The sequence below is a fragment of the Cuculus canorus genome, chromosome 3, assembly GCF_017976375.1.
Source record: "Cuculus canorus isolate bCucCan1 chromosome 3, bCucCan1.pri, whole genome shotgun sequence".
NCBI classification, from domain to species: Eukaryota; Metazoa; Chordata; class Aves; order Cuculiformes; family Cuculidae; genus Cuculus; species Cuculus canorus.
The window spans coordinates 120149756-120175167 of NC_071403.1; the positions used below are offsets into that span (position 1 = coordinate 120149756).

The 25412-nt window shown below is 45.6% G+C and overlaps 2 protein-coding genes across 4 annotated transcripts in view; one reads left to right on the forward strand and one right to left on the reverse strand.

Annotated features, from left to right (window-relative positions):
- Window positions 1–9559, forward strand: part of PLA2G7 (phospholipase A2 group VII) — a 19963-nt gene extending 10404 nt beyond the window's left edge. For 2 of the 3 annotated variants that reach the window (XM_054063488.1, XM_054063490.1), the window contains exons 3-12: window positions 37–144; window positions 2044–2194; window positions 3688–3781; window positions 4605–4673; window positions 5306–5453; window positions 6918–7031; window positions 7300–7391; window positions 8123–8296; window positions 8932–9080; window positions 9421–9559. In XM_054063488.1, the coding sequence (XP_053919463.1) occupies window positions 37–144; window positions 2044–2194; window positions 3688–3781; window positions 4605–4673; window positions 5306–5453; window positions 6918–7031; window positions 7300–7391; window positions 8123–8296; window positions 8932–9080; window positions 9421–9524 (1203 nt within the window). In that variant the 3' untranslated portion in view covers window positions 9525–9559. The remainder of the gene's footprint in view (window positions 1–36; window positions 145–2043; window positions 2195–3687; window positions 3782–4604; window positions 4674–5305; window positions 5454–6917; window positions 7032–7299; window positions 7392–8122; window positions 8297–8931; window positions 9081–9420) is intronic. The other variant, XM_054063489.1, reaches the window with a different exon arrangement.
- On the reverse strand, window positions 9485–23039 carry TDRD6 (tudor domain containing 6). Its single transcript, XM_054063478.1, has 5 exons — window positions 16446–23039; window positions 15917–16035; window positions 14374–14472; window positions 13515–13572; window positions 9485–11827 (listed from the first exon to the last, which is right to left on the reverse strand). The coding sequence occupies exons 1-5, from the start codon at window positions 23020–23022 to the stop codon at window positions 11775–11777; spliced, it is 6906 nt and encodes a 2301-aa protein (XP_053919453.1). The 5' UTR covers window positions 23023–23039; the 3' UTR covers window positions 9485–11774.
- Between the last annotated feature and the right edge of the window lie 2373 nt (window positions 23040–25412).

Consider the following 25412-nt stretch of genomic DNA (forward strand, 5'->3'; position numbering starts at 1 on the left):
TTAGATAAGCAATCTGTGTAATTACAGTTCTCTCAGGCACAGGTAATGAATCTCTACCCCTTCCTGGGACACGATTGGTCACCGGGGGAAGCTCACTGGGACTATTCTGGGATCAAATTAATATCATCACCTGTATGGATGAAGGTCTGATGATTTCTTCCTTAATGGCCTTTGTGTCAAAGGTTGATTTAAGTTTGATGAGTAAATCATAGAATCCCTAGGTTGGAAAAGACCTTTGAGATCATCAATTCCAACTGTACCTGTCCGTTACTAAACCAGATCCCTGAGCACTTCATCTCCCCGCCTTTTAAACCCCTCCAGGGATGGGGACTCCACCACCTCCCTGGGCAGCCTCTGCCAGGGCCACAGAACCCTTTCTGTGGAGAAATTCTTCCTAATGTCCAATCTTAACTTCCCGTGACGCAGCTTGAGGCCATTCCCTCTCATCCCATCATCTCTCACTTGGGAGAATAGACCAGGACCCACCTCGCTACAACCTCAATCCAGGCAGTTGGAGACAGGGATGAGCTCTCCCTTCAGCCTCCTCTTCTCCAGCCTAAATAGAAACAAGATTCACTAAACAGACTTTTGGTACTGGTTGTGTATGAAACTGATAAACTAGTGTTCAAGAAACCAGACTTTATTCCAAAACTCACGTTCTTTTCAGCCCGAGACTTACCACGTTAAAGCAAAAGTACAGATGGAGCAAGCACATTTGCGTAGGGTGTCGCAAATTCCTTTGCAAACCAGGAAGTATGAATGCAAATTGCAGCCAGTTCATCTGCTTTAAGGTGTGCCATTGGTACATTGCTGCCTGCGTGGAAATAGTAGTGGCAAAGAAGGCATGGAGGGTCCACGTGAATGTGGGCAGCTTGGATGGTTTCCTGGAGCGCAGGCAGTAAGAGAAGATTCATCCTGGTGGTAAGAAATAGAGGAGATAAACCACAGGTTAACAAAAATTGTGTTTTGAAAGATGAACCACGACAGACTCGTAAACATCTTGGCTAGGAAAGAGAACGGTGTGTTGTACTTCTTTGCTGTGTAGCTGCTGGAGAGATTTACAGACAGCCTTTTGCTCAGAGTAGGTGGGAACACTATAGCCCCGTTGAGCTCATGGCTCTGCCTCCACATGCACCTCCTCTGCTGGACCTCACTTCCAGAAACTAACTCCCAGGGTAACATTTCTCTTGCTAACCCAGTGGAAAAAGATAACTTCTAGGAGGATCCTTTCTAATGGATATGAATTGGAGAGGGGCAGATTTAGACTAGACGTAAGGAAATTCTTCCCGCTGAGGGTGGGGAGGCCCTGGCCCAGGTTGCCCAGGGAAGCTGTGGCTGCCCCATCCCTGGAGGGGTTCCAGGCCAGGTTGGATGGGCTTTGAGCAGCCTGATGGGAGATGTCCCTGCCCATGGCAGCGGGGTTGGAATTAGATGATCATTAAGGTCCCTTCCAACTCAAACCATTCTATGGTTCTCCCCCAGTTTATCAAGCTGGATTGGGTCAGTAACAGACCATGGGACAAACCTGTGCTAAAAAAGCAATGACAGCTCCCAGCTGGAAGGGTGGATAGGATGCAGTCACCCCTGTTAAACCGATCAAATAGCATCGTCATGCCATTCCGCAAAGGGAGGCGCAGTGAGGAGGACAGAAGAAAAGATCCACCAAGATGCTGAAATAAATGGAGCAAGTAGGAAGTGAATGTTTGTAATGATTAGCTTTATTATTATTATTATTATTATTATTATTATTATTATTATTATGGGGCATTTTGAATCAGCCAGTGGGGTGTGAGCAGGGGCGGTGTAGCTCTACCTGGATGCCCACAGTTGTGCTACTTAAGACTGATTGCAGGGACACGAAGATACTGGCATAGGATTGGCCTCAAAGCCTTTGGAGCTTTAGAGTGATTTTCTTGTGAGATACAATTCTCCTGAGCTCTCATTCTTGTGTCTGGAACCCTCAACATGTTTTTATTTTACTTTTTCTCTGTTTTATGAAAATAAATATCAACCTTGAGTTTTCTTTTTTTCTCTTGATCCCAGGGAAGCTTCTTGCGCCTCTATTATCCATCATGTGACGCCACAGATAACGAAGAGGCACCGTGGATTCCAGATAAAGAGTACTATCAGGGACTCTCTGACTTCCTTAATATGTACCGGGTAGTAGGAGAAAGGCTTTTCCAGTACTACGTTGGTAAGACTGGTTCTGGTTTTATTCCTTGACTACCTCATCTGCAGTGTTGTGTCCAGTTCTGGAATCCTCAGTATAAGGATATGGAGCTGTTGGAACGAGTCCAGAGGAGGCTACAAGGATGATGCAAGGGCTGAAGCACCTCTGCTCTGAGGACAGGCTGAGAGAGTTGGGGTTGTTCAGCCTGGAGAGGAGAAGGCTGTGGGGAGACCTTAAAGCAGCTTCCAGTGATGAAAGGGGCTCCGGGAAAGCTGTGGAGGGGCTGTTCACAAAGGCTTGTGGGGATGGGACAAGGGAGAATGGGTACAAACTGGAGAGAGGCAGATGTAAACTAGACATAAGGAAGAATTTCTTCATGCTGAGGGTGGTGAGTCCCTGGCCCAGGTTGCCCAGGGAAGCTGTGGCTGCCCCATCCCTGGAGGGGTTCCAGGCCAGGTTGGATGGGGCTTGGAGCAGCCCCTGATCCAGTGGGAGGTGTCCCTGCCCATGGCAGGGGTGGGACTGCATGGGCTTTGAGGTCCCTTCCAACCCACACTATTCTGATTCTACTGCAACGGCACGAGCTGTGTGTGCGGTGTGTTAGTGCTGCGGGACAAAAAAGTGGTTTTGCGAGGAAGTGTGTTTGTTTGAGATGTGTTTGTGGAGAGATGCTTCATGTGAACGTGACCCAGTTTCAGGCAGCCCCGCTGTCCCTGGCAGCTGGGGATAGGAGTGGCTGCGTGGTTTGCTGGAGGAAGAGCTTGGGTAAGCTGCGCCTGTGCGGGAATTTAAATCCCACAGGGGAGTTTGCAAATATACAAAGGTGAGGTTGATACTAAGCTGTGAATGCCTGAGTATTCTCGAAAACCTGGTTTTGCAGGATTTAACAGATCATAAAGTCATAGGATGGTTTAGTTTGGAAGGGACCTTAAAGCCCATCCAGTTCCTCCCACTGGCCCAGGCTGCTCCAAGGCCCATCCAGCCTGGCCTGGAACCCCTCCAGGGATGGGGCAGCCACAGCTTCCCTGGGCAGCCTGGGCCAGGGCCTCACCACCCTCAGCGGGAAGGATTTCTTCCCAGTGTCTAGTCTAACTCTACCCCTTCTTTTTGAAAGCCATTCTCCCTCGTCCTGTCACTCCAGGCCCTTGTAAACAGTCCCTCCTCAGCTTTCTTGTAGTCCCTTCACGTTCTGGAAGCTGCTCTAAGGTCTCCCTGGAGCCTTCTCCTCTCCAGGCTGAACAACCCCAACTCCCTCAGCCTGTCCTCACAGCAGAGATATGGAGGCCTTGTGCTGGACTGTGGATGGGAGGAGGAGAAGGAAAGGATGTTCTTCTAAGCAGAAAGTATTTTCAGAACCAGATCCATATTTGTCTTTTATATTGTAAGGATGACATTGGTACCTTATCTTCATCATTGTTCTGAAATCAGTGGTCACCAGATTCTTGGCATCTCTCCCACAGCAACGAGTGCTTTCTCTCATTTCAGTAATAATGACATACGCTTCGATTTTTATCTAGGTTCAGTGACCTGTCCTGCAAAGTCAAATGCTGCTTTTAAGCCAGGAGAAAAATACCCACTCCTCATTTTTTCCCATGGACTTGGAGCTTTTCGGTAATTCTGCAGTTTGTTGACAAACTATTTTTGTCGTCTGTGGAGACAGCAGTCTCCAAGGATGGTTCTGAACAGATCTTCAGTAGGGGAGTGAGATCCCCATGGAGCTAAAACAGATTTGAAGAACAGGCTGCTGTGTATCAGTATGCCTCCACTAAAATCAACAGCAGTAAAGGAAAGCAGGGTGGCTCTATTTATTTGGGTTTTCCCTTTATGTTTTCATAGCATCCTAGAATGGTTTGGGTTGGAAGGGACCTCAAAGCCCACCCAGTCCCACCCCTGCCATGGGCAGGGACCCCTCCCACTGGCCCAGGCTGCTCCAAGCCCCATCCAACCTGGCCTGGAACCCCTCCAGGGATGGAGCAGCCACGACTTCTCTGGGAAACCTGGGCCATCATGAAGACTTTCTTCCTAATATCTAATCTAAATCTTCCCCCTTCCAATTTAAAGCCGTTCCCCCTTGTCCTATCCCTCCATGCCCGTGTAAAAAATACCCTCTATTAGGGGTGAGGGTATTTACCGACTATAAGGATGCTGTGAAAATCAGCTACTTGGGTTTTGGGCCGCTCTTTGTGTCTTATGTGCTACTTTTTTTTTAATTATCAGCATTTTTCCTCTGAATAGACAGTAGAACAGTAACAAGTGTTTGCGAACAGGCTTTAGCGACTGGCGTACAAAAGCCTGCTCTACTGCTGGCAAATTCAAATGGAAGGAATACTGATTGGGGGCTAGCACGTATGTAGTAAGGTCAATGTTTAAAGAGCAGCGTAATTGGAATAATTATGTTTGCACCTGTCTCACTAGGCTGCGGTTTTGATTGCAGGACGATCTATTCTGCTATTTGCATAGAGATGGCTTCCCAAGGCTTCATAGTGGCTGCTGTGGAGCACAGGTGTGTATGGGGCACGATTTTCAGTTCTGACGGAAAGAAACTTTCTCATGTTGAATGGAAGGGTTTTTATTGTAAAGAAGAATTATAGAATCATAGAATAGTTTGGGTTGGAAGGGACCTTAAAGGTCATCTAGTTCCAACCCCTGCCGTGGGCAGGGACATCTCCCACTGGCCCAGGCTGCTCCAAACCCCATCCAACCTGGCCTGGAACCCCTCCAGGGATGGGGCAGCCACAGCTTCCCTGGGCAACCTGGGACCTTAGGATTCTTTTTAAAATGAAAACCTAATATATCTTCTTCAGCCCTGCCCACACTGTTCCTCTGGCTTAACTCTCATCTAAGGGGCTTTGCTTAGATACACCCTTGGATTAAGTCCCGTGATGGATGTCACTTGTCATTCTTCATGCATGCTGTTTCTCTGTTATTGTTAGAACCTGGAGAATATAAAGGAGATGGGAGTTTTGGTGGGGTTGCTGCATTATGTAGAAAGTCTGTCTGCACTCAGTAGTGATTGCAGCAGCACTGGTTGGTAGCTTGGATCAGTTGAGATACCCAAAATCTAAAACCTCTGATGACTTCATCCCAAACCGAATGGAATACATCCCCAGAAATAACCTTTCATTGATATTGCAGAGATGAATCTGCTTCAGCAACGTATTATTGTAAAAAAAAGTCCGTTTCTGAACCACAGGAAGAGTCTACATCAAACATGGAGAAGGAGTGGATCTACTACAGGAAACTGAAAACTGGAGAGGAAGAGCGTTGTTTGCGCCATAAGCAGGTACCCATCCGCAGTCTGTGCTCTAGGAAGTGAGGCAGGAGTGGTGTGTTCAGGACTAAGTAGCAGATTCCTGCCCTTTGGCCATGTCTGAGTCTTCTGGCATGACTCAGAGGGTGCATAAATACGCATCAGGTCTCACTTTCCTGAAGATGTGAAAGCCAACAACAGCTTTCTTCAGAGCATGAGCTGCTTCCTCAGCAAGGCTTTCTTACAAAGCTGCACTCTCAAGCTTAGTCAGCTGTTTCTCCTCTCTTTCCACACAACTTTCTGTTTCTTCTCTGTGTTATCACACTTTTGCTGCCCAGCCCGGTCTTTACGTGACACAGAGTTGAATTCAAATGTTCGTGTGGCCGTAGGCTGCTTTAGCTTTTGTTTGCTGCTGGGTAGCAAGAGGAATGCCGGCTGCTCTGAGAGGGACGTTCACCTCATCATCTTCAACATGCTTGGAGGAGGGTTATAGCAATGGAAACAAGGCAGACGTCCTGTTTCTGGGCAGCATCCATGCTAGGTGTGATATGGTCATGCTGATGAGCTCCTCAAGTGTAAACTTGACCTTTAAAATACAGGAATGTTTTCTTCCAGCTAATGCAAACTCGGCCAGGGAGGTGTTTATCTCCCTGGGCCATACAGACAGCAGTACATGTGTCACTTCCTGTGGGCACACAACATCCTACTTACGACTCTAAATCCATAATGTCTGAGTCTGGAAATAACCTCCAGAAGCTGTCGCCAGCATATTTCACTAGTAGAGAAGTCAGGAGAACTGAGAGCTTGATTTGAAGTCCTGCAATGCACATCTTGCTGGCTGCCTACACACTGCAGTCCCCAAGGGCTCTACTCTTCTTTGGTTCTTTTTGGAGCTTTTCTTCTAGTAAAATATCAAAATCAAAATACCTTCTTATACCAAACAATGAAAGCCTTTACTTGCAGCAGCTTTACTACAGTTTTCAAGGATGTGCATATATATAAAACAGGAAAGGCTTCTTGGTTCTTGGGTTTAAGACAGTTAAAGACAGTTTCAAAGCTACCGTGCAGATGAGGCAGGTGATGTAATGACATTTGCTTATCAAAGTGAGCCTGAGAAGGAGCTGCAAGTCAGTCTTTCTTGTAGTTGTGTAACTTACACCTTTGCTGCACATCCCAACAACTCCTTTTCTGAGCAGCGATGGGACAAAGGAGTCGGTGGTCTTTGGTGCCTGTTATAGGGATAAATTCCTCCTTCTGCAGAGGATCTACCTAAGAGTTTCAACTCTTTGGATGTCCAAAAGTCAGTTTTGTAGTTGGTCAGACCTCACTGGAGTTCCATTCTACAGATCCATTCTGCAGTTCAGAATAGTTGTTACCCTATCAGACACTTAGGGAGCAAAAAAATCCGACCAAATTTTGTGTCCAAAGGGCTGGCAAGCCTAGAAGTTGCCCAATAATTCCTTACACCGCTCTGCCCCAACTTCTTCTTCTCTGCAGGTGCAGCAAAGAGCACAGGAGTGCATCAAAGCTCTCAACCTCATTCTTAAAATCAATTCAGGAGAGGAAGTAACGAATGTACTGAATTCAGACTTTGACTGGAATACCCTAAAGGTGAGTGAGAGGCGGTGACTACGTTTTGTTAAATGCCTAATGATGCTTCTGGTTTCCCTCTTCTGTTTCTAAACTGGTCCCTATAAACTGTTCTGAAGATCATGCCATAGATCAGCATAGGTCATGCCAAGCTGGATAGATAGTGATGGAGCTGAAATGATGCTCTTATTACTTCAATAGCATCTATTGCCTAAAAAATTATTCTCTTTCAAAAAAGAAGAGTTTGGGAAAGAACATCTCTTACAGCCCTGGATGTTTTTTTTGACAGGATTCTGTTGATACGAGCAGAATAGCTGTGATGGGACACTCTTTTGGTGGTGCTACAGTTATTGAAAGTCTCAGCAAAGAAACAAGATTCAGGTAAGTATGCAAAACAAGGCAAGAGACATTTGGCACTTGAGAGATGTGGAGCAGGGGACCTTCCCTAAGATTCCTCAGCCACTAATTAGCTCTTGAAAAGGCTTTTCTTTTTTTTTTAGCATGTCCTGTTTTCTCAAGTTGAAGTTATGCTTCCTTCAACTGTGGGAATGTGGTGGAGCATATTAGCTGTGTCATGCTATGTCGTGATACTGTGGGACCTGCAGGAGCTCCTGTGCCCAGCTGCACCTGGCAAAGGAGACCGACAAATGCAATCATGGATAAATTCTCTTCCCCCAGAGCAGAAAGAGTTTCACAACAAAATGATTCATTAACCTTTTTACCTTTCAGTATCATAGAAAGTTTCTCTTTCCCATCTCCTGCAAATTGAAGCATGCTGAGAACTTCCACACCAAGCTGGGGGGGTAGGACAATGGGTAACAGTTTTAAGCTGAAAGAGGGGAGATTTAGACTACATCTTAGGAAAAAATGTTTTCCTGTGAGGGTGGTGAGGCCCTGGCCCAGGCTGCCCAGGGAAGCTGTGGCTGCCCCATCCCTGGAGGGGTTCCAGGCCAGGTTGGATGGGGCTTGGAGCAGCCTGGGCCAGTGGGAGGTGTCCCTGCACATGGCAGGGGGGTGGGACTGGGTGGGCTTTGAGGTCCCTTCCAACCCAAACCATTCTATGGTTCTATGAAACCTTTCTGGTTTGTGACCATATCAAGGTTTTTTGACAGGTGTGGCATTGCCCTCGACGCGTGGATGCTTCCAGTAGGTGATGACATTTACCAAAACAGTGTCCAGCAACCACTGCTTTTTATCAACTCTGAAAAATTCCAGTGGGCCGATAATATCTTGAAGATGAAGAAGCTCAGCTCCAATGACACAAACAAGAAAATGATCACTATCAAGTAAGTGTCTGGGATCCATCCTTTCTGTGGTTGAGGAGGAATCTTTCTCTGTTGTTGAAGCTGTTCAGTTACCTGCGGCTGCAGAAGGACAGTCACTACTTCCTCACGGCTCAGGTTTTCACTGTTTAGATTAGACAGCAGTATCCCCCCCAGTGGAGACAGACCCCTCAGAGCAGCCAGGAACCCAAAGCTGAAGATCCTCCAAAGTCTATATCCCTGTTCTGCAGCACAGATTTTGCCCTGGGCCTCGTGCATCATCTGTATCTGAGCACGTAAACAGCTTTTGGGTGCAGTTCTGCACTCACTTATTGAAAGCGCTGAAGGGGAGCAGATGGCTCTGTAATCCTTACACTGGGAGCAGGGAGACAACTTGGTCATGAAGTTCTGCCAGGCCCACTCTTTATGGCATTCCAGTTACAACGACTTACAGTAAGCGTCTACAAAACTTCCTTCTGTGGTTAGGACAGAACTTACTGCTAATCTTCCACGCTCAAGACATTAACCTGCTTTATCTTCTGCTAAAGAAGTCAGCATAAGATGTGCAACTGTCTTTGAAGAAGTTTGTGCAACCCATGGCATCTCTTAATCAGATGACTGCACGCTTCTAAGCCTGTTGATCATTTTTCTGTTCGCAGGGGCTCAGTACATCAGAGCTTTCCCGACTTTACCTTCATCAGCGGAGAAATCATTGGAAGATTTTTCAAATTAAAAGGAGAAATAGATCCAAATGAAGCTATTGATATATGCAATCACGCTTCATTAGCCTTCCTGCAGAAGCATTTGAGTAAGTATCTGTCCACAGCAAAGTATTAAGTTTATAATACTTAATTCCTATGAAGCTTTTTACATAACAGTTCAGTTTAGAACAAGATCAGAAGCATGTGTGTCAGAAAAGGCTGATGGGAAAAGCCAAGTCCGACTTTTTCTAGAGGTTTGTTACTTTTATGATCTGAGCAGCTCAGAGTAAAATCATTGGAGTTTTGTTCTGATACTTAAAAACCTGGAGTGTCGTTTTTCCCTCCTCTACATTGTCAAGTTGATTTAATATTTCAGTGTAGCCTTACAAAGTGCCCATCACTTAACTCATTGCCACTTGTTTGGTTTTTTTTCCCCCCATTTTATAGATCTTAAGAAAGACTTCGATAAGTGGGATTCTGTTGTGGATGGCATAGGACCCAATGTTATTCCTGGTACCAATATCAACTTATCTCCAGCTGAACCCGAATAAGGAACACAAAGGAATACTGGAAATACCACGGGCATTGGGACACTAATGTTAGCCAGACGTGATGGCTTTGGCCACCTACACAGCTTTTGGGGTGTGGAACAACAACAAAAAAAAAAGGATAAGGCATTAGGTTACATTATCACGAAAACATAGAGAGGTTTTAGTTCATATGTGTTATGGGATGCTCTGAAATACTGTTAACAGAATAACTTCTGCATTATAGGCAGCTGGGGGAAAAAAATATCACTTGATGGTATTTACTCTGGTTTTGACAAAGAATCAAGTTTCCTGAGAGATTGAAGCTCCAAGGAATTCACCTACAGTTCTGTTTACCAAGCTGTAGGTCAGTTTGCATCCAGTGAGCCTCTCTTTACGCTGCAAGAAAAGTCTTTAATATGTTATTAAACTACTTAGTATTTCAGCTGTGCTCTGACAAGTTGAGAGTTGGAGCAGGTTTTTGCTCCTTTAGTCAGAGGTGGAAGGTTCTCAAACTGTCTTGTTAAAACAGAAGACACAGAAAGAGCTACAGGAAATAAATTTATGATAACAGCAGAAAAGGAGTTTAATCAGACACAGGACTTCTCATCTGAACCTAATCTACTTACATTTAAGATGTGTATTTACTGCCATGCTCAGAGAACATTTCCCTTCCAAAAGCTGCTGAAATGGTCACTCGTAGCAACCGTAATTCCCCTTCGGCAAAGCTCCAAGCAGTGCCTCTCTCTTAATCGCTGTATTACCACTATCACTTCATCATACTGTGGTTAGTGAAGTTACGGAAGAGACATGTCACTTTTGCCACTCCCTTTAAAAAGAAGTAGGGACGCATTGATGTCTCTCATGGCTGTAACGCTCCTCAGACACTGCCTTTGCCCCAGCACCAGCCTCCCCGTCTGTAGCTGTCAGGAGAAAGAGTTGACTACATCGTTGGCTAAAGAAGGCTCTGATTTATAGAGGACTCTTTGAAGCTGCCACGCAGAAGGATGACTTCTAAGTGAGTAAGTCTTGCAGAAGGGGGACTACTTGTAGCTGTAGCCTGTTTGTTTCAAAATCGGGCTACAGACAAAATAAGTGAAGCAGGCAGAGCAAGCAATGCAGTTAACAGTGTAATTAAATATTTATATAATCTGTGATCTTAACATGAGACTGCAACAACTTTTAAGACCTGTTTCCAGAATGTAATTAAATTCTCTCCAGCCTACCACCGTGTGTTGTCTCTGTTAAGGCAACAGAGAGGCAGCATTTCCCTTACACTTGAGATCTACTGTGATAGATCTTGTGCAAGATCTTTGGTTCCTATGTCATTACAGCAGCATGAAAAATCCAGAGGCGACAAAGAGGAAGAAAAAGCTATGATGTATGGGAGCGTGGAACAGGACTGCAAAAGAGAAACCTCTGTTCAACACACAAGGAGGAGAATAAAAGGTGAGAATCTGCAGCTGTTGTAACAAGTCACTACACACAGCAGGAGCAAACCCATTCTGCTAGGTCTCCTTTGTGTTTAGAGGAAAGGCTTCCTCTTTAATTATTACAATTAAGGCCATGTCATAAACACAAGTTCTATTTTGTACATACCTGCATTGTGTTTCAAAGCATTTGGCGTGGTTCACAGTGTTCTAGAGAACTAATTAGAGTCAAACCCAGTAACTGCAAGACATGCATAGATCCGACTCCAGTACACTAATCTGTATGCGTACAGCATTTGAGTTTATATGTAGGGAAAGAACACAAGTCAGTAACCAAACACTCAGCATATACCAGCCAAAGCTTTATTCCAGCTTCTTCCATTGCTTTATAACAGCATCAAGTGCAGTGCAAGACCCAAACCAACTGTTTCCCTACAAAGAAAATGCTCCCCCCCATATCACCCCAAAAAAATACTTTTAGGAAAAAAAGGAAAAATACACTTAATGCAAATTTTCCAAAAGCAAACATCAGAAAGCAGTCTTGTGTAACACAGCAGAGAACAAGTTTGTTGAAGAACTACCCACCAACAGCTACAGACAAGTTGGTGCACACACATTCAGCAACGAATCCCAATTAAGAGGCCAACTCTTATTTAAGAAAGCACAGCTATAAGAAGCCAAGCTGACAGCAGTCTGCCAACAAGCACTACTCCTTCACAGAAAAGTATAGTTGCAACAGGCATTTGTTCAGTTAGGTAGAAGAAAACTCTTTCATGGGAGTGTTTGTGTACACAGGCACTTGTTCAGCTTCATGTGGTGAATGGGTCACTTGGGTTCAGGAACATTAGAGGACACAAGGATCTTCAGCTGAATCTGAACTGCAGCCCGCTTGCTTTTCTACAGGGAATAAAAACAAACACATCAAGATGTTTCTCTAAACAAATATAGTCATAGCTTTAAACACTTCAGACTAAATATCAACATATTGAACTCTTAAGAAACTAAAAGTTTTGTATAAGGACAAGACAGTGGAAACAATGGAGTTGCTCTTGCCCAATCAGATGAAGCAAGCAGTGCTCCCAGACTCCAGTTACGAGTTCAAACCCCTCCATCCCTCAGTGGGCTTAGCATAACCCACTGCCGGACATTTTAATGCTGTGGACCAGGTACCTTTGACTCAAAACTGCCTTTCCAGCCAGCAGCCCACAAAAAAAAAAGCAAAGAAGCACTCAGATTTGGAGCTCAAACTTCACAGAAGTTGGGAAGTTTCACCTTTTGTGAAAAAGCTGTATTAAATTTGTGGCTTACTTCCAGTAATTGTACAAAATGATTGCAAACAGCATCAATTTTCACTTCCTATCCAGAGCTAGTAAGCCCACATCAGGGGGGTTGGAACTAGATGGTCTGTAAGGTCCCCTCCAACAGCGACATCGGTTCTGTGCCACACAGCTGCATGACCTTGCCTTGCATGTTCTGCGCTGTTGCTGAGAAGGTGCCTACACTACTATGGGCAAACCCGAACAATAATGACTGGCAAGAAGTAAAAAGGCCCTCAAATGGAGTGGTCAAAACTATAAAGTATTATCAAAAGCAGAAACAGCAAGATCAAGAATAATCCTGCATTTGAGTGATGCAATGGAGGGAGGATTTGTAGATTCATCAGTTTAACATTTTAATCAAGTTTTTAACTACTTAGCCCCACAAGTTAAGATATCTGCTGCAGACTTCATTATTTGTTACCCATAAAGCAGTCAGCTTTCATTACAGTTGTACTGAAATGCAATTACCAATTCAATCACTGAATACCCAGATGCTGCCTCTATTTAGGCTTAGTTCAGTGTCCATCAGGCAACCACTAGTCAAACACAGGAACAGCTTGCCCAGAGAGGTGCTAGAGTCTCCACCCTTGGGTAGATTCCAGACTTGAAAAGCAGGCCCTAAGCAACCTGATCTATTCAACCCTGTTCTAAGCACCTCCAAAGGTCCCTTTCAACCAGAACTGCTCTGTGATTTCATAATTATAGAAAACAGTACAGAATCAGAAAGAAGCTGTACCATTTTCTTTGGTACACAACTAGGTGTTTTCCAGTAACACCTCGCAATTTAAGTAACATGCACTATTCAAACTATCCTTACAACAACTAAGACAGTATTATGAGTTTAGATTAATAAACCAAGACTTCAGGGATCGGGACATTCAAATCCCAGACTACAGTGCTTAGTACTGTCTGCCTAGCTCACTGTGCCTCAGAAATATGAGCAAGAATAGCGTGCTGGTGGTGGACACTCAAAACCCTACAAAAATCTGTAATTTAGGTGCACTACCCCAGCTTGTCCTAGAGGCTCAATCCACTGGGTTAAATATATAAATACCAAATTTCTTAATCAAGACAGTAGCAGCTTTCATTGCACATACTCACCATTAAACTGAGAGTATGTAAGCTAACAAGAAAATTACAATATCAAGTAAACACATAAGCTCAAAAAAACCCTGTATTTTCTAAAATAAAGCATTTTCTAGAAAATTAGAAAGCATTCAGACACTGAGTACACAACCTCTTTGGGAGGTTTAAAGTTATGTTACCTTGAAGTAAGGACTCCTCTGTTATGGACTGCAAGTCTTCAGTTGCAGGGGTCACTGCCTAAACAAGAGGAGATTCTGTTAGGAAGCTGGCACCATCACCAAGATAGTTTTCCACAATACTAGACTAACTTTTTACATCAGCACTGATGGACTCTTATTTAACTTTGTTTTCCCCCTTTATAACTCACTACAGAAGTCCTCCATCCACTTTTTGCTTTGATGTAAATACTGCATGAGAAGAATGAACTGGAAGTTCATTTCGTTATCACTGTCAGTACCCATGGCTGATGACCACAGTCTTGGGTTCCAGACACAAGTTCTTCATTAGCTGGTACTTCACAAAGAACACTGGTGAAAGCCTTACTATCATTTCCTAATTGCTTTGTAATAGAAGTATTTTTCATGGCTTACCAGTTAGTTATGTGCTCTACTAGCATGACCCGCCAAAAGCCAGACATCAGCTTTGTTCTACGGTTCTGGATTATTAGTGGTCTTCCCGCAAGATTTCCTCCCTCCAGCTGTTTGCATTAATCTGTTCCCAGACTGAATTCAGAGTCCTCAGGCCAAACAGCTGACAGTTTATATAAACCTATATATGAGTTTATATAAATTATGTCAGTTATATAATAGATTCCTACAAATTTCTGTAGCCTCCACAGAGATCCATTAGAGAAGGACAACCCAATGTCTTAATGAAAAAACACTGTGCTTCTAGCAGCTGGCATGAATGCACAGATTGAGAGTAATGCTACCTAGCCTTTCTGTTCTTTCGGCAACACAGGAACAATCCCCACTAGCCCAGAGCGCCCTTCCTAGAAATCAGCAGTGTCTCCCCCAGCCCCCTGTCACACCGCCATACCTCAGATGACCTAGATGACTGGCGAGCCCGGTCAGGAATACCGTTCCAGACATTCTCAGGATCCACAATCTCCTCACTGCCACTGGAGAGGTTCAAGACCTGTACAGACAGAGCCAAATGATATCTAACACATCAATGAATATCAAGACCACACTCGGCAATTAAGACATAGTAGTATGAAAACACAATTGAGGACTCCTTGCCTTTGAGAAGGCTTTCAGTCTGGATCTTGCAAGGAATTAAGTTAATCTTCAATAAATTTGAATATTGCTACTAAATCTGCTCAAAGCTCTCCAGGGCTTCTAATCCAAGTACAGCAAGAGGAATGCTGGAAAACAGCTACTCTATCAGAACCACTAGGGAACTGGTGAATAGGGATATGGCTATATACCTGACAATGACACTCCTCCGAATATAGCTGAGGTTAGCTTTAGATATCAAAGGAGTTTGCTAGCAAAAGAGGTGGCTTCCATGACCTCAAGCATTCAATCTTCCAAAAAGTTACTTTTATTAAATGATCTTTTAGATTTGCAACCTTAAATTACAATTTTAAGGCTCTTTTACGGAACTATAATGCCTGTGCATATGTGTACATACACATAGGCTCTCCCTGAGCTGGAGGAAGACTTCTCACTTCTCAGGTATTCCAGTACCTGAAGGGGTTATAAGAAAGCTGGGGAGGGACTTCTTACCAAGGCTTGTTGTGAGAGGACTAGGGGCAATGGCTACAAACTGGAGAGGGGCAGATTTAGAGCAGATGTAAGGATGAACTTCTTCATTATGAGACTGGTGAGTCCCTGGCCCAGGTTGCCCAGGGAAGCTGTGGCTGCCCCATCCCTGGAGGGGTTCCAGGCCAGTTTGGATGGGGCTTGAAGCAGCCTGGGCCAGTGGGAGGTGTCCCTGCCTGTGGTAGGGGGTGGACCTGGATGGGCTTTGAGGTCCCTTCCAACCCAAACCATTCTATGATTCCATGACTCTATGATCTCATAGCTTAAACAGCAGTAGAACAAGGCAGGCATTTGATTATAGTCTACTGTTAACTTTAACTCCCACCAACCACTAATTCAATATTTCATCAAAGTAGGAATAGTTGTGTATTCATTATTAATTACAGTATAATTTAAGTTTCTTCCCAAGTTTCTACAGTTCTAACACCCATTCCTCAAAACATCAGTAAAATAACGCAAAGCTTCACAAGCATTTCCTGGTAACACAACACCACAGCGGAACATTAACTTGCAGGCCAGACAGAACCACAGACATATGAGGATGTATCTCAAACTGGAGCCAGTTCTTTCAGTCTTCCCAGTCAATGCAAGGGAATAAGACGTTAAGATGTGAAGGGAATATCAAGTGGTGACACAGCATCCACTTGGTTTGAGATGCTGCTTTTTCTATGTAGTCTGCAAGTCCAGAATCAGCCTCTGCAATACCAAGTCTTAAATTCTACGATAAGACTTCTGTAAAATATGCAAAGTTTGGAGAAAGACCAAAGAAGGAACAGATCTTAAGCACACAGAAAGAGTATGCAACCCATACTTACCCTAGTACCTTTTTCAGATATCTCCAAAATGCGAGCCTCACACCATTTTAAAGAAGTCCACACCATACATTTGGAACCAACAGCAAAGCCCTTGAGGTTACAGGTATACTCACTGTGTTCTACAAAAATGACATGTCAGTGAAGGGAGAAGAAAACACACACACAAACCCAACCCCTGAAACATGTCACCACCCTGCTCCCATACTGCCCTGTCCCCCTGCCAAACTACTTTTGCGTAATTTACATTCAGAAGTTAAAAATCTGTCATCATGAATAGTCTTGAAAATGCATCGCACCTTCAGAAATAGATGCCAATCAAAATCATTAAAGTAAGATTAGTTGCTGTTAGACTGTCAGTTATCCATGAGATATTATACTTGGTCTAATGCCCTTAACTCAAAGCACATTCACATTAACGTTAATACAGTAACTTAATCAATAAAAATTGGATTTCTATCAAAAAAGCTATTCTCATGTTTGAATGTGCACAACATTTTGATTATTTAACTCCTTAGATTTAGACACTTACCTGCACTGCGGTCAGCCAAGATCTCATTTTGTTTTTTTATTACTTCTTCAACCCCAGGCTTAGAGTCTGAAGACCACATGCATGTATTTCCACATTCTTTAAATGAGCCAGTCAAGTCTTGTTTCATCCATTCTTCCACATAACAGTCCTTCTGCCACTCCTTATGCTTCTCAACTTTGCAGTCACGTGATCTTACGGTGCAAACAGGCCTCTGATCCTTTAAGTTTTTTGTACAAAATGAAAATTGACTTTCGCTATTTGTAGAACTTCGCAGTGCAGTGTGTCCCAACCCTAACAAGTCCTCCTCACCACCTTCTCGAGATGGCTGCACATCAGGCAGCACCAGTTCCAGAAGGTGCTCAATTTCAGCACCTAGCACTGACAGCATGTCATGGGTCTTCAGGTTCTCTTGTTTCTCAGGTCCACCACCAGATGAGGACAGCCTTAGGGAAGGAGGCTTTACTTCCATCCAATCTTCTTCTGTAGCTTCGGCTTTATGAGCTCCAGACAAGTTCAATTCCAATTGCTCTGCCTTCTCTCCCAAAGAAAGCAGAGCATCAGATGGAATCAGGTCTATTGCCTTCTCTCCATTGCTAACTGAAGGCACCAAGTTCTCTCTCTCATCACACGATAAGATATCAAGACATTTCAGAGCTGCCAACTCCTGCGTCTCCTCACTAACAACTGGCAGCTGAAACAGTTCCCTTTCCAAAACTTTCTCTCTTGCTTCACCAGCTGACGCTGTCTGCATGTCAAGTGAGACTGTTTCCAGAGCTTCCTTTGTTTCTTCACCCAAGGAGGACTGCACTGAGAGTGCCTCGAGCTCCAGTATGAGCTCTTTCAGATCATTATTATACGAAGTCTGCATTTGTAACTGATCCAGTGCTACTAACAGCCCCGTTTCATCACTTGAAGATGACTGCACAGGGAGCACTGGCAATCTTGGCAGTTCTTGGTCATTTCCTAGGAAAAGACTGGCTGCTGAAGCACTGCTTGGCAGCTTAGCACCCTCTCCAAACAGCACTTCAGATAATTCCTGTTCTGCAGCTTTTCTTTCACTCCTCAAAACAGAAAGTCCGCAGCTTCTCCTTGGTTCTAGTAGTACATTGTTATCCCTCTCTCCTTCCAATAGAGGTGTCTCTCCATCGAAATTGCTTTGGTGCTCAGCTGTTTCACATCTATCATCAGCCTTCCCAGACAAATAATCAGCTGCTCCCACTGACACGTTTGCCTCTACAGTATTTAAACACACAGCTGTTTCACCCAGGAAGAGTTCAGAACACAGTAAAGCACTTTCACTTTCTTCTGGAGCTAATCCGCAAGCAGCAGTAGTTTCTGTTTTGACACAAAGACCCATATGGTTTGAACATCTGTTTTCCTTTAAGGGGTTCTCAAGGTCTGAGAAAGCGTTGTCACCGGTCCCTTTATTAGCCTTCCAAAAAGGCTTCATCTCTTCGTTAATGCTCTTGCCAGAAGCCTCCAGCTTGACAACACACAGAGGGACATCACAAGTTTTATCTTCCCGAGTTTCTACTACCACAGCTTCTAATAAGAGGTCTTTGGTCATATCATAAAACCTATCTTTTGCTTCACTAAGCCAGGAGCCCTCTGAGGATTCGAAACCTGACAGGCAGCAAGGAAATGCTTGATTAGGTACTTTGAGCAAATCACAGGGAATTTGCCTGACCATCTCCAAGCTAACAGCTTCCTCACTTCCATAATCCACATGTCTAACAAATACATTGCCACCTTCTATGCTGCAGACTTTAGCTCTGTAGAACCTTCCATCTTGACTGTATTTTGCCAGACAAATATCACCGCTTTTAATACAAGATCTGCAGTCGTTCAAAGACTTTAGTCCAAGGTTTTCAGCTTCTTCTATTTTTTCCTCTATGTATTTCATGTCCTCTGTTTCAGCATTGAAACTCCAAAAATATTCTGGATCATTTACCAGCGAGACATAAATCTTTACAGACTGACCTGCCTCTGGAAACTTCCAGATAAATGATTTGCAAGCACTTACGCTGGAAGTTTCATTTTTTTCCTGAGGAGGCAAAGGCTTACTCACAGTTAACATCTTGCTGCTCTCTGTTGAACTAGATCTTTCCCCACCTGCAAGATTTTCATTGGCTAAATCTACTGTTATTATACCTTGATGGTCACTGAGAATAACTTCCCATTTATCCTCAACCTTCTCTACAAATTCACAAGTTAGCAGAGCTTCACTTGTTCTCTCGGTGAAGTAAAGCACTGCTTTCTCTGCCCAGTCTGCACTGGGCGTACATTTATGTGCACTTAGGAAGCAGTGAATGCTTATTGCTGGAATAGATGACAAGTCTTCAGGGAGCCTGTGCGCTTGATCAACATTAATTACTGAAGTATTTCCATAATCAATATACTGTACGCTTATCAAATTGTCAGAAGTCTTCTCTTTTACTACAGCTCGGTACCACAGACTGTCTTCCAAATAAAGAGCACTGATTAAGTCTCCTGCTTGGAGAAGCTGTCCACAAGCATTCTTTGCTGGTGTCCTGTTGTTTAAGCTTTCCGAAATGCTGTTAAGCCGTGCCTCATCACTTTCTAGTTGAACATAAAAATCTAAGGGGTCATTTATACAAGACACATACACCGACGCTTTCAGAGCTGGCACTACCTTCTGTCGCAGTGGATCAGGTACAGTAAGTGTTACACACCGGCCTTCAGCATCAGATTTAATATCCGACTGCATATACATCTGGACAGAGAGCAGGGACTCCTCCCTTTCTTTATTTAAGGACAAAGCATCCTTCTTAATACTAAAGATTTCATCAGATTCTAGTAACCCAGCTGCCCCATCTCCCTTCGTAGCAGGCTGGAAAAGGTTTACATAATCTCTGAAGTGCCTTTCCCTTCTTTCCCCTCCTCCCTGGGCTTCAGAGCTGCATTTTGTCCTTTCAGGAAGGGAAAAGTCCCTGTTTAAAGGAGACTCTGCAGACTCATTCCTCTCATTCACATCCGTATTTCTAGAGCACAAAGTTTCATTTTCTACATGTCTACACAGTCCTGTACTGTTTATTAAGCTGAACTTCTCCTTCAGTTTTGCATTTATTTGAGTATTGCCATCAAATAACTCAACCAACAGTTTACCATCAGATTCCTTTGCTACTACGATCAGTTTTAATTGCTTTTCTAAGACAGCTTGCTTAAACCACACTGTAGCTTCATCGGGAACATCAGATATATCAGATAAGGAACACTTTATAGCCTGCATTGGCAAAAGCAAGATATCAGAAGCATCACTGGGTAAAGGCAGCAGATGATCTTTCTCTATTGTCTCTGTGTTCCCAAAATCCACAAAGAAGACTTCCGTCTTCGGTGTTGTTTTCATAGTTACAGCCCTGTACCAGTGATTATCAGAATACTTTGCTAGACACAAGCTCCCAGGCTTTTGCAAGGTTTCTAAACTGGTAATTGTTTCACTTAGGTGACCAATGCTATTGGTAAGGCGTGCCAAGATATCCGCACATCTTTCAAGCTGGCAGTAAAATCTCCATGGACCATCAACATGAGTAATATAAACATCTTCCTCACTCCCAATTTTGATACCGTGCATAGAATAATAGTAAGAATGAAGCCGAACCGAGGATACCAGAGGCATTTCAGGAGATAAAGGTCTGGCCATTCCTCTCTTGGTCAAAAATTGGCAAGCACTCTGAAAAGGTGTCATTAAATCTACAATGTTAAACAGTCCCTTATTGTTAACTGAAGCCAAGGCAAACACTGTACACTTCAGTTCCAAGTGAGATTTTGAAGTATCAACAAACTCTTGGAAAGCCTGAATCGCTTCTTCATCCCAAGCAAACGGATCCTGACCATTTGGCTGGATTAAGTTAAGGCTGCACCTGAAAGCCTGAGCCTCTAATCTAAGAAACTGCTCATCAGTTGAGCGAATGTTTGTTAGAGACACCAGGTCTCTGTTGCCATAGTCAACATACAGAACTTCTACTTTTTCTGCAGAAGGAACTTCACTGAGAATTAAAGCCCTGTACCATTTTTCATCCTCCGAGTACTGGGCTAAACACATAGAACTTGGCCAAGCATGTGGGTGGGATGAGTTTCCACAATACTCCTGAATCTCTGTCATTAACACCTGAAGGTCACCGCAGTTTTTAGTTAACTGACACCAAAAATGACTAGGACTTTCAACATACGACACATCTACATTAACTGTACTTCCCACCTCTAACCCACCTCTGTAGGAAGAGAATGGCTTTATTTCCATATCCCCAGAGACGGGCAGGTTTTCTTTGCCCTCATATTTCTGAACAGTTAGAGATTCACTACTTTTAGAATGGTGAATAGCTGCAACAGGGCTCTCTCTGACCATCACAGCCGCGTAAGGACTAGGTGCTCTACCAAATTTATTTAGATCAGATTCTTCTCCAAACCTCTTCTCCGTGTTTATTTGGTTTTCCTTCCCAAAACGTGCTGGGGAAGAGGTCTGGTGCTCAGCCTCACCAGATGATTTCTGGGGAGCCTCAGGTACTTTGCACCTCTGGTACTCAGCATGGCCTCCCTCGGCCAGGAGTTTACTTACACTTTTCTGTCCTAACTGGGACTGGTCAAAAATTTCCACCATGTATTTGTCACCCTGCACGCTCAAAAAATGCACCTTTAGTTCCTTGTTCAGTACAATCTCTCTGAATGCAGACACAGATGTTTCACTCCAGCTCCCTCCCGGAGGAGAAGCATCTGCCAAACCACACTTGAGAGCTAAAGAGGGTAGTTCCCTGAACCGAGGGAGCAGCTCCTTCACCGCACACTGATCTACAGTTTCTATATTGCCTTTGTCCACCAGGTATATTTCTACCCCACTGTTCAGTACCCTGGTGATCATCGCTCGATAACAGGCACCCTCTTTCCCACTGGCACAACAAAACGATCCAGGCTGCAGGTGCCACCCAGAGCCACACAGCTTCGTAGCATGGGCATAAAAATTCCACATGCTTTGCGTCAGCTGCCTGAGGAGCCGGCGATGCTCATGGAGCTGCAGCCAGAACTCAGATGGGTTTTGGATGTGGGAGACACACACATCATCAAACACACCCAACTTGAGATGCACACTGACTACAGGAGCAGAGGGCAAATCTCTGTGTGTTAAACCCACAGAAGGTGCTCCTGGTTGCAATTCTAGTTCTTCGCCTGTCAATTCTGCACCTTTTGGTTGGTCCAGAGCCTCTGTTTGGCTGACCTGCCACGGGCTGCTCAACAGGCAGCAGGCCTGCACCCCAAAAAGCTGGTTCAAGTTGATGCCATTTTCCCCATACAGGCTCACACAGTACAGGTTCTCAAAAGAGTTAAAGGCATCGATGCAAGCGCTCACTGCTTTGCCCAGCACCAATGCTTTCAGCTCAGCAATCTGTGATGGTGACCAGCCGCGACCCCAGTCCGAGATACCCTGAAGGGCACACAGATAAGTCACTACAGGCATGCGAAAACACTCAACAGGCAAATGGCGCAGGTTAGTTCTGGGCACAGCCTCCTTCCTACCATAGTCCACAAAGATCACCAGAGCCACTTGCTGGTCTTGCTCTCCCACAAGAAGGTCCAGGAGGAGGGCACGGTACCACTGGCCATCTCTGCCACGGGCAGCACAGGGTGAGCCTACTTTGGGTAATAAATCCTGCTCCCACAGCACAGACATGTGGCGCATAGTATCAGAAAGGCAATCGATCTCCTGGGACAGGCTCTGCAACTGGCAGTAGATGTGATGTGGGTCATAGACGTGGGTCACAAGGACAGGCTCTCTCACACCCAACTGAAGCCGTGGGTAGAAGTAATCCAAGACAGGGGACATGGGCTGATACAAGAGCAAAGCATGGAGAAGCTGTGGCACTGCAGAAGTTATACGGGAACATGCTGGAGGCTGCATGCTGAGATGGTTCCTTAAGTGGCCAGAAGTTTGGCAGTGCCTCAGCAACTCGCCGAAACAACTGGGAGTGACCTGTCTGGCCAGGCCCAAGTGGCTCAACTGGGCCACAAGCTGGGGCAGCTCAAGCACTATGAGGTGCGGATTCAAAATCCCCCGTACTATGCCAGACACTTCCTTGCCATGCAGGTGGCTGAGGAACTCCATCGCCTCCACTGCCCAGACGGAGACGGGTGCATCCCCACAAGCCACCACCCTGGAGCACCTGGCAGGCATGACATCGGCCACAACACAACCCAGCACCTCCGGGGCCAGCTGGAAAAGCTCCCTGCATCCCCAGGCCAAGTAACGGGCAGAGGTGACCACCATGCAGCCCTCGTCCAACAGGAAGACGCGGTAGAGCTGGCCGCAGCGACTCACCACGCAGCAGCGGTACCACAGCCCCACTAGCTCTACCAGCAGCAGGTCCCCCACGCACAGCTCGGCCCCGCGGGGCCCTAGGGATGCCGACGCCACACGGGGCCCCGCCGACACTTGGATCTCATGGCGCAGGCGTACGTGCTCAGCACTGCGCTCACCCAGCAGCCCCCAGAGCCGCAGGATGGGCACCTCGGGCCGCAGGTCGACGGCGCAGACCCGCAGGGTCACGGCGGTGCCGGGGGTCGGCATCCCCTCTCCGCCGCCTCCGCACTCCACACGAAGCCAACAGCGCCTCCTGCCCTCGGCCCATAAGGCCACGCGCCGGCCACGTGACACCCCCCGCGGCCGCCCGTCACGTGGCTGCCCCGCCGGGCGAGTCTATTTTGACCTTTCCCCCCTCTGCCCGGGGGATACACCAGAGGGGAGGGAGGAAAAGAGAGAGGCGGGGTGGGGGGAAAGGAGGGAAAAGCTAATACGCAGCGTCCATGCTGGTATACGAGGCTTCTTGAAGGCGCTAAAAAGAGGAGGGATGTCCTCAACGAAGGCTGGAGCTGCGACGGTCAGCACGGACCCCGCCATAGCTCCCCTCAACCAGAGTGGAGCGCTCCGCGCCAGCCTCGTGCTAGCGGAACGAAGGGGGGGGGGGGGGGGAGGCGTGCGTAGCTGCCATTGGCCAGAGCGGGCGCGAGGGGCGCGTGCAGAGCGAGGTTGGCGGTGGCCCCGGGGTACTCCGGACCCCATCCGGGCTGCGCTCGGCACCTCCAGGGGTGGGGCAGCCACAGCTTCCCTGGGCAGCCTGGGACAGGGCCTCCTCACCCTCGATGTGAAGAATTTCTTCCTAATGTCTCGCCTAAATCTTTTCTTCTTCCAAGCTAAAGCCATTTCTTCCAATCTAAAGCCATTAATATTCCAGAAGCATTTGGCCAACGCCCTCAGACACGCGGTGTGAATGGTGGGGTGTCCTGTGCAGGGACAGGCGTTGGACTTGATCAGCCTTTTGGGTCCCTTCGAACTCAGGATGATCTGTAGTTCTCTGGTGGAGCCATTCCGTGGTGGCTCTCCCCATGGCAGGGACACCCCTCAGACAGCTGCAAGATTGCCTGAGGCTCCCTCAGCACCCCAAGGTGGAGGCTGCCTCCTCCACCCATCACCACCCAGTCTGTGGCCACCCCGTGACGCTGGGCACCTGCTGCCACCAAAGCCTGTCCAGTTCAACCACCTGCAGCACTGGGAGGGTGACACCAGCCTGAGGGACAGCAGCATCCAGGGCTGTCCTGGCCACAAGCACACATCCCCCCCCCCCCCCCGCCCCCCCCCGAGGTCCTTGGGAAATGGCAAACGTGTGCTGCTTTGGTGGCCCCCTCGAGATCGCTTGGGCTGTCACACTGCTCTGTTTCTTCTGTTCAGCTCTGCAAGGGTGTCTTTTCTCCCTGATTTTGTCCCCTTCATCCAGGCAGCCCTTTTGCTGCCTTCCATCCTTTAGGGACAACCGTCAAAAGTGGAGGTGTAAGGAAGAAGAAGTCCCAAGACTTAACAAGCCTTTCTTAGACCACAGGAGAATAGAGACAGGGAACCCCGCTGGCATCCTTGGGCGAATTCTTGGCTTCCAAAACTGAAGCTTTAAATCTAAATATGTCCAAGTGTTTCACAGAGTAGAAACTTCTGCTTGAAAGATTTGGAATTAAAGCACGTTGAGAAGTAATGCATGAAGTGGCAAGTTTCCATATGCAAATTATTTATTTAGGTTTTAATACAAAACTCTTAAGAATCAGCACTATTATGAATCTCTTTAGTGCAGCACGCTCAGAAAAAATAAAGAGCTTTATTAACAGTTTAAACAGTTCACTACAAGACCTTTAAAATTACTGGTTTTAACTCAACAGATCAGGTAGTTCTGCATATCCACAGAGCATCTGAGTAACAGGATTGCAGGCAGGATGGCTCAGGATGTAACTGAAGAAGCAGCTTTGACTGCTGGTTTATATCGCTTGTGATGGTATGCAAAGAGGAAAGAACTCAGATTAGTTTCTCAGGCTAGCAACCAGAAAAAGAACAGTATTTCTTTATAAAAGCTTCTGACCTCCCAATAATAGTGAGATTAATTTTTCCAGGCTGGACTCACACCAAAATGCATGCAGCCGCAGCAGACCTACAGTACAACGAAAAAGTACAAATGCAAGGCAAGGAAACGCCTAAACTATATTTAATCCGAAACTGGCTCGTTGAAGATACTAATTACAAAGACTAGGCTTAAAGAAATCCTGAGTATTTATTCAGAGCTAGGTCTTGTACACTCATTCCATTACTAGATATTGCTAAGTCAAAAGACAGCTTTGTTCTGTTTATGTTACGATTGCTTTCATACTGCATTTTTGCCTCTTGATAAGTCTAGTGACAAACAGCAACAGTCCCCTTTCCTATGAAATCTGGAAAGCTTTAGGTTAAAAAAAATTAAATCACCGTATTCAAACATTTTGTGGTTTTGAAGAGAACATTGTATTTCCACCTAGAATCAAAATGGGCAGAGTGTGTATTTCCATGGAAAAGCAGTGCCTTGATGACCTTGTCTGCCACGTCAGCACTGGCACTCCTAAAGGACAAGTAGCTCAACTCAGTCCTATGGGCAGCATGTGTATTAT